This window comes from Colius striatus, chromosome 3 (genome assembly GCF_028858725.1).
Source record: "Colius striatus isolate bColStr4 chromosome 3, bColStr4.1.hap1, whole genome shotgun sequence".
Classification (NCBI taxonomy): domain Eukaryota; kingdom Metazoa; phylum Chordata; class Aves; order Coliiformes; family Coliidae; genus Colius; species Colius striatus.
Window position 1 is genome coordinate 53,764,483 of NC_084761.1, and position 13,392 is coordinate 53,777,874.

The 13,392-nt window shown below is 36.6% G+C and overlaps 1 protein-coding gene across 1 annotated transcript; it reads left to right on the forward strand.

The window, feature by feature from the left end:
* Nucleotides 1–926: 926 nt before the first annotated feature.
* Nucleotides 927–13,162, forward strand: TDO2 (tryptophan 2,3-dioxygenase). The gene is made up of 12 exons (XM_010207301.2): nt 927–982; nt 1,367–1,472; nt 2,729–2,819; nt 3,649–3,719; nt 6,232–6,359; nt 8,053–8,239; nt 9,270–9,377; nt 10,268–10,379; nt 10,484–10,541; nt 11,027–11,106; nt 11,679–11,769; nt 12,788–13,162. The coding sequence occupies exons 1-12, from the start codon at nt 948–950 to the stop codon at nt 12,939–12,941; spliced, it is 1,221 nt and encodes a 406-aa protein (XP_010205603.1). The 5' UTR covers nt 927–947; the 3' UTR covers nt 12,942–13,162.
* Nucleotides 13,163–13,392: the final 230 nt, after the last annotated feature.

Here is a 13,392-nt window from a genome sequence, read left to right on the forward strand (position 1 = left end):
TCAAGCAGATGTGTAGATGCATGCGGTAAGAAGATTATTTTTCTCTTTCAGGTTTTACATCGAGACCAAAGAACATCTTGACCCTCTTCATGTGTTGCCTCAGCAGAGTCCTACTTTTTTTGTGCAGCTCAGCTTAGTTTTAAGCTAGTATTTGTATAGCTTGGCACACAGCATCTGGCTGAGCAGGGTATATATCCTACCACCTATGTACTGCGAATGTCTTTTTTTATGAGCTAACTGCTGTCAAGTAACTACAACATCTGAAACCACCACACAGATGCCACTAAGCAGAGTAAGTTTTACAGAAAGCAAATGGTCTAGGGTCACAGGGGTCCTGTAGCTTTGTTTGCAGTAAAACTGAGCATTAACCTTTTTCTTCAGTAAAGGCTGTCTGGCTGGAAAGAAGTGCACACTAGTTGCATGTAACTTCAGTGTTTGTTAAGCTGATGATTAAATAGAATTGTGTAACATTTGTCAATAAATGAGAGTGAAACTTTTGCACGAGGAAACAAAATTAAGAAATTGTCATGAACTAAACCTTTGCAAAAATAGCATGAGATGTACATGATTATTTCTAGTTCTTTTACTTAATCTATGTACATTTTTTGAAAGTATCTGGTCTCCAAAGAAGCAACTGATGGAAACCTTGCAGTAAAAAGCACAAAAAGCGTGTGCCATAAGACTAAGCAACTATAACAGGCATTCCTGTTTTGGCTGATTGAAAAATAAAAAGCCTGGAGAGCCAACAGCACATGAACTTAATGACCTCTGTGCCACACTAGTTTCTGCAATTATTGAACAGAGGGCATGGGCTGAGCACTAAGGAGGAGTATTTAGGGGTTGGCCTAGGTGATGAGATAAGGTTACATATAAAGCAACCACAGTGGATTTAGGAACACAGAATATATTTGCTGGTGAGCAGCTCAGCGAATTTGGATCCTTGAACCATGAGTGGATGCCCCTTTGCAGGGAAAAATTACCTGTGAGTCACTCATTCTTGTATTTTATTGCATAATGTCAGTCCAAACAATATGATATTAACATAAAATAGGAAAGCTTAGAGAGGAAAATACGAAAGTACTTTCAGATACTTTCAGATACAGCTGAGACAGCTGTAGCTACTGCTAAAAGAAATTGTACATGGATTGGTCTGAGCATTTGTTTGATTAATAGATGTACTGTTATCAGCTGTTACTGTGATGAGGTGTTTCAGGTGTACCGTTGTTCTCAAAAGCGCGCTTTAGTGGTTCAGTTTCTCAAAACAAAGCATTGTTAGAGTTGTAGATGCATCTGTTAATAAAAAAGCAGATATATTCATAGTTTTTTCATTAAATAGTTAATATATTTACTTATTTTTTCTTCTTAGATTTGATTTTAACAAGCTCTCTTTGGAAGACAAAAAAGATGACAAATCACAAGAAGGAATAAATAAAGCCAGCAAAGGTGGACTTGTCTATGGAGACTACCTACAAGTAAGTTTAAGGATATTATGTTTATCACTCTGGTCGCTTTTAAGACTTGAGCCAGGACCTGGGATTAATGCTTCTTCCAGAAGTCAGCTGGTCACTGACAAGTCTCCAGATGCCCTACATCTACCTGAGCTCTCCATGTGTAGTCATAGGCACAAGTGCCTGTCTCAACAGTGGGATGGCTTCTCAAACGGCAGGGAAGATGGATATTTTGAAGGTTTTGGTAGGGAAATATTTATATTGGTAAATCTAAACTGTATTGTGGTGTACCACAAAAAGCTTTCCTTGGTCTGACAGTCATTTGGCTATTTCCCCACCTCAGCAGACTGTATGCAACTTGCAGAAATTATTGTGTGAAAATCCAGCATATCTGGCTGGAAAAATATGCTGCAGAAATCTAGGGAATGAGATGGTCATTAAGGGACACTCATAAAAGTATCAATAAAATGATAAAAACAACCAAAAACCAGCAAGAACTAGAAGTAATTAAGAAATAAGTAGAAATTGATCTTGATCTAGGTGGACATGCTTGAGCAGGGGGATTGGACTAGATGATATTTATAGGCCACTATATAACCTCTACCATTCTGTGATTCTACAAAAAATAAAATTCCATAAGTAATAGAACACTTTTTTTTTTTTTTTGGTGATGGCACAACCAGATGCAGGCAAAATTACTCTGTGCTTGTGAACAAAAGACTGATTTGTTGACTTACTCTATGGAATCTTGAACAGATTTCTTTTAAAATAACTACGATTAGATTGTAAATTTGACTTATTAAAAAAAATTATTAGAAAACTCAGTAATGCCATAACAAAAAAATCAGTAATCAGAACAAAAATAACTAGCATAGCCTCATATCAGAGCTCTTGTGCAGACATTATTGCATAATTACAAGGAATTTAAATATAGGAACTGTACTTTCATAGAACATGATAGTATTGATGTATGACCTGGAAAAATGCTGGATATTTCATTTTCCTTTTTTTTTTTTAATACTTAAAAACACTCTTACAATGATTTTCCAAACTTTGTTACTTAGACTTTTTATTTTAGGCAAGATATTTTTTCAAAATTAAAAAGTAAAAGGAACACCTGAAACCATTTATTTCAACTTCTCACACAATCTGGAATATGAGGCCTATATGTTTGGAGTTTTTAAATACAATCCTTAAATATTATCTCCACACAGCAGGACTATCATTACTAACAGCAGAATTGAGAGCTTTATAGATCAGTCTTATCTTTATTTTTTAAGCTGAACAAAATACTGAATGCTCAAGAACTTCAGAGTGAGAAGAAAGGAAAGAAAATCCATGATGAACATCTTTTCATTGTGACACATCAAGGTATGTGACTGGGAGAAGTTCAGTGATGGCTGACTGCTCTTTTTTCCACAGGGAGTTATTCAGTGCTGAATGCAATACACATTTTTTTTTCATTTTAGACACAATCACTACAATTGTCTTTTACTCACATTTATATTTATGTGTATCCCTGTATCATTTGTAAGGCTATAATCAACAATATGCTTCTGAGGCCGTAAGTATTACATATAGATTTTGTAAACCAAGATTTGGATGGTACTGTATGTAGACAAATTAAGGTGGTGAAATTCATTCCCCATCTGAGTAACAGACTGCTGTGCAGTTTATTGTGGGCAAGTTTTGTGTGCTGGCTTGTGCTCTCTCTGAAGCTTCAATCTGATTTTAACTATCTAGAGGTTCTCAGAAGCCAGTATACTGGTTAGATGCTCTCTAACAAATAATATCCCTTTGTTTTTGCAGGCATTGTCCTGGTGATATTTTTCTGTTATTGACAGGAAACAGATAACATAAAGATTGTAAGCAGCTATGGAGTTAGCATTTATTGGAGTGTCAGATCTAGATTTTGCCTTTCTTCCTTTCCCAAGAACATTCTGTACATCGGATACCTGATGTGTGAAATGTTTTAAAAAATTCTGTCATTCTTTATACTTGATTATTTCATTCAATAGACTAAGTAAAAGACAGCATACTGTCACAGGTAATACATTCATGTAACAGCATCTTTTTTGTACACCAGCAGTGTAAATGTAGGCTATTAATTTAAAATAAAAATGTAAGAACTTTACTTCAATACTATAAAGAAAAAAGAGTAATGTTCAATTTAGTGCTAACAATGACTTTCTTCTCGTAGCTTATGAACTTTGGTTTAAGCAGATTCTATGGGAAATGGACTCTGTGCGTGTGATCTTTCAGAATGGCCATGTAAGTTAAAAGCAAACATTAATTTTGGGAAAATTCAGCCCTGTCTTTGTCTTGGCTTCCAGACTGATATATTTGTGTTTATTGAAGCAATTATGATATTTTTAAAAAACAACATTAAAAAAACCCCCAAACCAATGAAATTGGGTCCTGATAATACAGACAGATTTGATTAAAAAAACCCCTTCCTCCTGGTGTCTGCCTTTTACATAGATCACTCTCCAAGACCAATTTCACTGGCCAAAATGCTCTCATACTCACTTATTCTCTTGTACTGCAGAAAAATCATGTTCATAGGCAAAACTGAAAGCCAGAGGTCTCATAGGTATTTTCATGTTGAAAAGTCACTTCTGCCTTTGTTCAATTTTTTGACGTTTATATACTATATCCTTCCACCCAACATCTGTGGTACAAAAAGAAAACTTTTTTTGGTATTTGTGTATCAATAAATCCAATAGAAGATCAATAATAAAAATTATAGTGTACAGTTGTGTAAGATTTTTCTGAAGATTACAAATATAACAGTAATATTTTGAACATGTCAATACATTCCTCCAAAGCTAAAGACACCTCATAATAGTAGATAACAAGGGTAAGCTCCAAATCTAATACTACAATCCACAGAAAAAGGCTGACTGCATGTAATTTGAGAAATACCTTGAAATAGCATCATGACCACATGTATATGAAGAAAATTTGAAACAAGATCAAGCTGAAGGAAGGAACTTTTTTACCATAATGTCCAATGAAAGTGTTCTTTGTTGTCCTCACATTCATCCCTTTGTTGGCTTTTTAGCTGAACATTGTAACAAATTATAACTGACCCAAATCAGTTCTTAAACAGAATAATTTTTCATTATTTATTTTTGTGAAAAATTAAACTTAGCTAATATTCAGAATTTGAAATGTCAATGTTAAGGTTAAGTATACAGGAAGCAATTAAGGAAGTGGTTATCATATTTCATTTTTTGATGTTTCCTGGTTGCACGACCAAATCTCAGAGAGAAGTCTAAGTTCCACGGAAACTAATAGGAACTTTAGCAGACTCCTCTGCAGTCAAAGTGTTTAGCTTCGCCCGTAGAGAGCTTCTGTGTTTTAGTTTTAATGTTATCTGTTTTCCACTAGCACAGTCTTTGTTTTCCTCTGTTTGCTAATACACATCTCTGAAGAGTATCTTTTAAAATGTGCTCTCCTGATTTACCTCTTGGATTATTCTGCTTTGAAAGTATTAAGTAATTTCCACACCTGCCTTAAGATTTGTTCCTTCATATTACTAGAAGTGATTATAGAAGTGATTTTAATAGAAAGCACAAAGTAATTATCATATTATATAATATATAATTCAAAAAATATTGTAATCCTTGGAAAAGGTCATGATATAAATTATTTTGATCTAGAATTTATTTTCTTGTGGTGACTTCTATTTCAGTCAAAAATGTAGAAAAGTAAAATCCTGTATATTTAGCCTAGTTATAACATATCCTCAGTCAGAGAAAAAACAATTTCAATCTTTTAAAATTATAGGTTTCATTTTCAATTAAAAATAGAACTCTCTATTAAACCCGAGATTCTGTTGCAACAGATTTCATGTGGAAAGGACTTGGGAACTATGGTAATGCACAACAGTGAAAAGACCTGTAATAGATAGGTGGAGTATAAAGAGAACACCATTATGTCTGGTTACAGAATTACAGAATGGTAGGGGTTGGAAGGGACCTTTTGAGATCATCTAGTCCATCCCCCTGCTACAGTAGGTGTACCTAGATCAGGTCACAGGAATGCGTCCAGGTGAGTTTTGAAAAGCTCCAGAGAAGGAGACTCCACAACTTCCCTGGGCAGCCTGTGCCAGGGCTCCCTCACCCTCACAGTGAAATAGTTTATCCTTATGTTTAAATGGAACTTCTTCTGTTCCAGCTTTACCCCATTATCCCTTGTCCTGTCACTGGATGCTATAGAAAAAAGGGATGCCCCAACCTCCTGATATCCACCATTTAAATATTAATGAAATATTAATGAGATCCCCCCTCAGTCTTCTCTAGACTAAACAGCCCCAGTTCCCGCAGCCTTTCCTCATAAGGAAGATGCTCTAGACCCTTGATCATCTGGGTGGCCCTGTGCTGGACTCTCTCCAGAAGTTCTCTGTCCCTCTTGAGCTGGGGAGCCCAGATCTGGACACAGATGAGGCCACACCAGGGCAGAATAGAGAGGGAGCAGAACCTCCCTCAACCTGCAGGCCACACTCTTCTTGATGCATCCAGGGATGCCATTGGCCTTCTTGGCTATAAGGGCACATTGCTGGCTCGTGGTTAGTTTAATGTCAACCAGGACTCCCAGGTTTCTCTGTGCAGAGCTGCTCTTCAACAGGCCAATCTCCAGCCTGTACTGGTGCATGGGGTTGTTCCTTCCCACATGCAGGACTCTGCTCTTGTCCTTGTTGAACCTCATGAGATTCCTCTCTGCCCAACTCTCCAGCCAGTCAAGCCGTTTGATACAATCTTTATTTTTTTTTCTACAGGTAAGGGATGAGAGGAACATGCTGAAGGTTATTACTCGAATCAATCGAATTTCGATGATTCTGAAATTACTTGTGGAACAATTCTCGGTTTTGGAAACTATGACTGCATTGGACTTCTTTGAATTCAGGTAAATACTCATTATTCCTCCACAGTAATTCACAAGCTCGTAATTCCATCCTTATAACTGATTACAAGCTTTCACATGTGCCCTGGCAGCTTGTAGTGCATGCATCATTCATCAAGGTGAGAACTTATCTTTGCTAGGCAACTGTGACATTAGAGTGCAACAGTCAGTTATGAGGTTGAGTGTGAGCCCGGTATGCTCTGCTAAGAAGTTCAAGTTAATTGTTATGTTTATATGTGGTACTGTTGAAGGGTTTTAGAGTAACAATTAACTTGAACTTCTATTGGTTTATCTTTTCATGTTTACGTGTGGTACTGTTGAAGAGTTTCAGAGTAAAAAGATAAAACAATAGAAACTGATCATGGTTCTGTTAACAATTTACTTGAAACTCAGCATTGTGCACTTGTAGATGTATTCTGTAGCAAATCATAGAAGTGCTTGGGTGAGAGAAATGCACACAACCAGATTATCAAACAGATATTTAATCTGACACAGTTTGCATAATGTTTCCTTGCTTCCATGCTTTCAGTGGTTCCACAGTGGTTTCAAGTGCCTGAGGGAAGCATTGCTATCTCTCCTTTCTCCCCAGCAACTTCTGCTCTCCAGTAGCTGCCCAATGTATTGCTGGGTCAGATGACTGGTAGCTTTTCTTCCTTCTGCTCAGGTTTTTTTTTTTGATCCCTTGGTTTGCCACACTTCTCTCATGGCATTTCTCTCTTCCCACACTTCAGTGAGGTCCTTCCACTACATCCATTGTCTGCCTTCCTGCTCTTGTTCTGCAGGTGTAACTCGCCCACTTTGACTTGAGACTTCAGTGCCGTCCAGCATCCCATCCACTTCTGCATTGTTTTAGTACCCTTTAATTTCTGTCTTTTAATGTTCTCTAACTAAAAAGCACATAAAACTGCAATTTTCCTTCTCTTGGAAATTTGAAAACATCTGTATCATCTTGCATTTCACTACAGCAGGGGAAATCCATGGACTAATCATCTGTTTTGATGAATTCTTGCGTCTGCTTTCCAACAACATACTGTCATTTGATAAGCAAACACAGATCAAATAAATTATCTGTTTCTGCCAAATCTTATGTTTGCAATTCGAAGTGCTTTACAATTATCTAGCAATGTGGGCTTTCAGATTACTTTTGTTATTCATTTTGTTCAGCGTGGCCGTGTGATTTAACTCTGAAAGAATCCCATTAATAAATCCCTCAAAAGAAAACTGCTAAACGTTTTTCTGAACCATTTTTCATTGTGTATATGGCAATTATTCTGTATAAAAAGCCTATTTAAAATGTATTCATTGTCACTTTAGTGCTGTGAAAATTTCTGTAATAGCTATTTGGAGTGGTTTGTTCTGAGTGGAAAGGAAATGATGTTCACTAATGTTTCCTCCTGTAGATCACACACATAAAGCTGCCATTTTAAAACACAATACAAAGATAAGTGTGTGCATATATTTATGTATATACAAACAATATATAGCTAGAAAATTAGAATATGTTATACATACATTAGTAGTTGCATTAAAATAGCTTGGGGCTTTTTTGTTAACTGCAGTCATATAAAAATGCTCAGAAAACTATTTGATATTCTTCAAATGTGAAATATTTTTTATTTTGTTGAGAACCGGAGAACTCCACCACTGTAAAATAATATCCTACATTATTGTATCTTCTCTTCTACTGTTCCCAAAGGTACTACCTAAGCCCAGCCTCAGGTTTCCAGAGCCTGCAGTTTCGCTTGCTAGAGAATAAAATTGGTGTTCCCCAAAGTCTGAGAGTCCCCTATAACAGAAGACATTACCGTGATAACTTCAAAGGTCAGGATTATGAACTACTGCTTCAATCAGAGCAAGAACCAACACTACTGCAACTTGTCGAGGTAACAATATGTGGTTTAGACCTTGGTTCATTTCCCCCCTCATTTCCCAAGAATGTCTTTCATTGGTGTCAATGACAAATTCTTCTTCCTTGAGAGAAGGAAACATGCTAGCAATTTCCTAGTCAGTTATGTTTCTGATTCTGACCAAATTTTGTATGAAAGAGAGTTAGTCATTACTATGCCAAATGATTTTTCACAGCATTTTATCTTGTCTTAAAAGTCTGATTGTTGAATTAGTAAATTACATTATGGAAGTATGAACTAAGAATGTAAATTTACTTGTTTATTCACATTGTTTTTCATGATCATAACTCCTTTTTAGAAGTGCTAGTGATGGCTATAAGAGAGGTTTTAAAAAGAAAAGGGAAGGAAAAACGGCAATCCAAAATGTAAAGGAAAAAAATGCTTAACAAAAGTTTCATTATCACTTACCTTGATTTAATGACTTCATCTCAGAGTTATGAATGACTCACAGGAATTTATTTAATTCCTTTTCATTTTCATAAGCCAAATTAACATAACTTTCAAAAGAATAATGCAGTATAAACCCCTATAAAAGCAACTGCTCTTATTAGCAAAGCTAAGTGTCAAGTAAATTTCTATCTTGTATGATCACATATTGTGGTGTAAGTTAATGACAGAGTGCTTGATTAGTATTCAGCCTGATAAAAACTGGTTGTATAGATGGTTCTGTATCTTCTTTCTGAGATTTATCTTTACAATTATCTTATATATATGGAATAAGATGGCTTTCCTGTATTTACAAAGGAGTTGGTTTTAAAGATACTCTAAGACAGCTTTTGTCTTCCAACACTGGTCATTTAAGCTGGAGTCTGTGGGTGTGTTTGGACAGCATCATTATGCAGGCATAAATCATGTATGTGGACACACTTGCTCTAGCAATAAGCACCTCTATGGGATGTTAAAACAGAACAATTGTAGCAGTAAAATTTATGTTGCTATAACTTGTAATTCTAGGGTAATGTGCTTGCATTGTTAATGTTTGAACATATTATTATTCTTATTAAAGGCATGGCTGGAAAGAACCCCGGGACTTGATGAAGATGGATTTGATTTCTGGGGACAATTTGAAGTGAATGTTCTAAAAGGCCTAGAAGAGGAATTTGCCTTGGTGCAGGTACATAGTGTACTCCTGATGTAGCTATGAGAAAAGACAGATGGCAAAAAGAGATCTTGACATAAATTTTGACTTTTGGTCCACTCAGTTTCTCACTCGCTTCACTTAACCTTTGGCAGCCTCTGTTTTCAAGAAGCAGAAAAAAAATGTAGTTTTTCAGGAAAACCAAGCAAGTTTTTAATTTGACATCAAAGATGGTTTAAAGCACATGATACTTGAACAATTTTGATTGCAAAAAGAAAGAGATTAACATGGAAGGGTTAAAAATGATTTTACTAAAACTACAACTTCCCCTTTAGTTAGTACTTGCATTTCTAGTTCAGAATAAGCACAAAGTTCAGACCCCTGAGCTGTGAGGATGGAGTGTGACTATAAACAGCCCACTTCTATTTGGCAGTAAATGGCATTTTACTGCGATGTGATCATTTGAATTACATGGGCAAATAAGCACAGAAAATCCTCACATATTGTAAGACGTGTAGCTTTAAGAACATTTTTAATGGAAAAAACACCATAAAAATCAATACATTTCCTGAGAATATCTGTTTACAACTTTCTAAAGTATGTACACTTTTTAATTTACAATTTTCATACCCATAGCTGTGCAAGGATGTGCTCTTTTTGCTTTGAAAATCAGACTTCAATCAGACTGGTTTTAAGGCATCTAGACCAAAAGAAAAGTGATAAGCTTATAGTTTGTTTGAACATTTGTTCATCTGAATTGTGTTGACACCTACTTAATGTGTTTTTAAAGGACAGTGACTCATCTATCTTGTTTGAAAATAGTTCTTACATTTAAGACGGAAATTTACAAGTTAAATCATGGGTCATTCAAGCAGTTAATTTTCTGTATAGGATTCTAAAACCTGATTTTGTTTTAAATATCAAAGGCCAAACCGGAATCAGAAGAAAAAGATGACTTATTATCTGAATTCCAAAAACAGAAAGAGGTATTACTTTCGTTATTTGATGAAAAACGCCACAACCACCTGCTTAGTAAAGGTAAGCTGTGTCAATACATGTCAATATGCACTTCTGACATAATGAAAACAGCATTTAATTTGCAGGAGAATCAGTAACACACTAAGGACACTTGTGTTTTGCAGGAGAAAGACGACTGTCTTACAAAGCACTGAAAGGTGCCTTAATGATCTACTTCTACAGGTAATGTTAGAAGATAACATCTTTAATTCTTACTGGTAGGGGGAGAGGTGAAGGTTAAGGGCAGCAGCACACGTTTCTTAAGGTTGGAATAGGCCCTGGAAAGTAATCAGTAATCCAGTCCAACCCTCCACAAAACTCCAGTTTAGTTAGAAGTTGGACCGCTTAAGGCTGTGTCCAGTTGAGTTTTGAGTATTTCCAAAGACAGAGGTTACACAGCCTCTCTGGGGAGTCAGTTCATGTCTGACCAGATGATGCTCCTCAGGCTGAAACTAGCAAATGCCTTTCCAAACTGTTCTACAAAGTGTCTTAGAAAGATATAAGGGAAAAGGTACAGATCGAGACTTATATGGCAGAAGCATTTGCTAGACTAACATTTCAATACCAATGTAGGAAAAATATAAGTCATTATTACACATTGATGAAACCTTACCTAGAAAAATATATCGTATCATAATGTCTCTCTGTCTTCTCTTTCGTTTTACAAGGGAGGAGCCTCGTTTTCAGGTTCCCTTTCAGCTTCTTACCTCCCTTATGGATATTGATGTGCTCATGACCAAGTGGAGATGTAAGTTTTGTTTTTTGACTGTGGTGCTCCCTCTTTCAGATGCAAGTAAATTGTTTTATTTTCATCCTCTTTTAGACAAGTTATACCTAGAGTTTTAGAATTGAGTTTGTGCTCATCCTTTAGAAATGACTTGGAATTTTTTTTGTACTTTGGTCAAGAGGAAAGATGAACAGCTGCTTCTGCCATCACTACATAGGTATAGCTGTCACTACCATGACATGCTTTAAGTTAGGTGAACAATTTTAAGGGACAGCTATATGTCTTCCAAGGTCTCCCAAAACATTGACATCTCTTCATATGCAAACGTCCCTTCTGCTCCTTCCCTATCTAGATGTCCATAAATTAATGTATTAACTCTGTTTTAACAGAGCATAACATAATCAGTATATTCATTCTGTATTAACAATAGTCAATGGCAGAGTGGCATAATTAACTCCTGCATTGCTGAACACCTGCTCAGGAGTCCTGTACCTCTGTTAAGTTCTATGATCTTCAGTAGTTCACCTTGATGTGACCCTCTGGTTCTATCTTAACACTGAACATATGCTCTGCCCTTCTTTCGTGTTACTTAGATAACCACGTCTGCATGGTGCACAGAATGATTGGCAGCAAGGCTGGCACCGGAGGCTCATCAGGCTACCAGTATTTGCGCTCAACAGTGAGGTAAGAATAATTACCTGTAATAACGGCGCTTGTAGATACTCTAATGCCAGGAGACAGATTTCAGACAGCTCACTGGAGGCCAGAGGGTTGTTGTTTCTCTTTCGGGACATTGTTTAGTTTGTGTGCAAGCTAGCTCAGTTAATGAGGCGATACAGGCTGGAATTGAGTCCTATCTCCCATGCCACTGATGACAGTGCCTCTGTTCCTTAGCATGACTTCTAATTGTACAGCCTAAGCTACTTCAATTTAGGATTGATTATATTCTTAAAGCTGATGGCAACTAACACTCTCAAGCTGTGCAGACAACAATCAGAAACGTGTTTCCTTTTATTGGATGAAGCAGAAAAGTAACTTAAAAAGAATGGTTGGGGCTTGAACACAGAACTTTCTGCATGGTTAGAAAGAACTTCTTTCACACAAAATTTGAGGATTCTGCTGGTTAGACAATTCAAGCCTTTTAGCTGCAACTATGTCCTGACAGTCCTGAACAACATTATGTCAAAAAGCATGAGGACTTTCAGAACATCTTTGTCTCAGAGGACCTTCTTTAAGGTTTTGTTTTCAAAGAGGAAATCATATGTAGCTGGTGACTGCCATGTATGGCTTTGGGCAACAAGGAGTCTCGTCACAACCATTGTAACAGAGAGTGTAACAGAAAGCAGAGATTAGGTTGAAGACTAAAGTTTCACTGTCTTCTCCAGCAAGACTTCTCCCTTTTCCTTAGTTTCAGGTTAATACTGTTCCTAGATAAACTCTACTTCATACCTGCCACAAGAATGGAGGGCTGGAGACCATAATCTACATAATCTGCATATTCAGAATATGTGACTATAGCTACCGTATTCTAAGTCTAATCTGTTATACCCTATAAACTGGATTCTTACTCTGGAACATTCAGAAGGAGTGTTAGTGCAGAAACCTTATTAAATAGAAGAGATGGAATAATTCCTGAGGATTTTGATATTATGGCCTTCTACGCAGGTACCGCAGGATTAATTGTTCCCATTGTCTTTTCCAGTGACAGATACAAGGTGTTTGTGGACTTGTTTAATCTTTCAACGTTTCTAGTGCCAAGACACTGGATACCAAAGATGAACCCAAGCATTCATAAATTCCTCTACACAGCTGAATACTGCGACAGCTCCTACTTCAGCAGCGAGGACTCGGACTAACCTGCCTTTCCAGACTGGGTGCTGGAAAGAACCTGAGGACCTTCACCTCGAGTGGTGCTGTCCCTCAGTTATAACATCTATTCTCACCAAGTATGGGGGTGTAAATTTGTATTTATGTATGCCAGCTATGTGGACAGTATTATTGGCCTGGGGAAGAAACTTAACTGCAGAAATAATAACCAGTATTTGGCCTGTATTAATATGAAGATGATACCTCAATTCAACACAATGACCAATTTAACTTAGTTGGCCTCTTAAAACCTACACCTAGAAAGAGGGTGCAAATATAAAGAATTATCATGATCATGTCTTATTTGTACATATTTTTGTATTTGTTTGTTTTCCTAATGCCTGTTATTAATTTACTTTAGGTGGAGGATGTTAATTAGTCTCATCGCCTTCAAAAGAATATCAGTTTCTGAGCTCTAATGGAATTTCAAAATGAATTTTG

Coding starts and splice junctions, on each gene's coding strand:
- TDO2 (XM_010207301.2), top strand. CDS start 948: ATGAGTGGATGCCCCTTTGCAGGGAAAAATTACCT. Junction 983..1,366: donor TTTGCAGGGAAAAATTACCT/GTGAGTCACTCA, acceptor TTTTCTTCTTAG/ATTTGATTTTAACAAGCTCT. Junction 8,240..9,269: donor CACTACTGCAACTTGTCGAG/GTAACAATATGT, acceptor TTCTTATTAAAG/GCATGGCTGGAAAGAACCCC.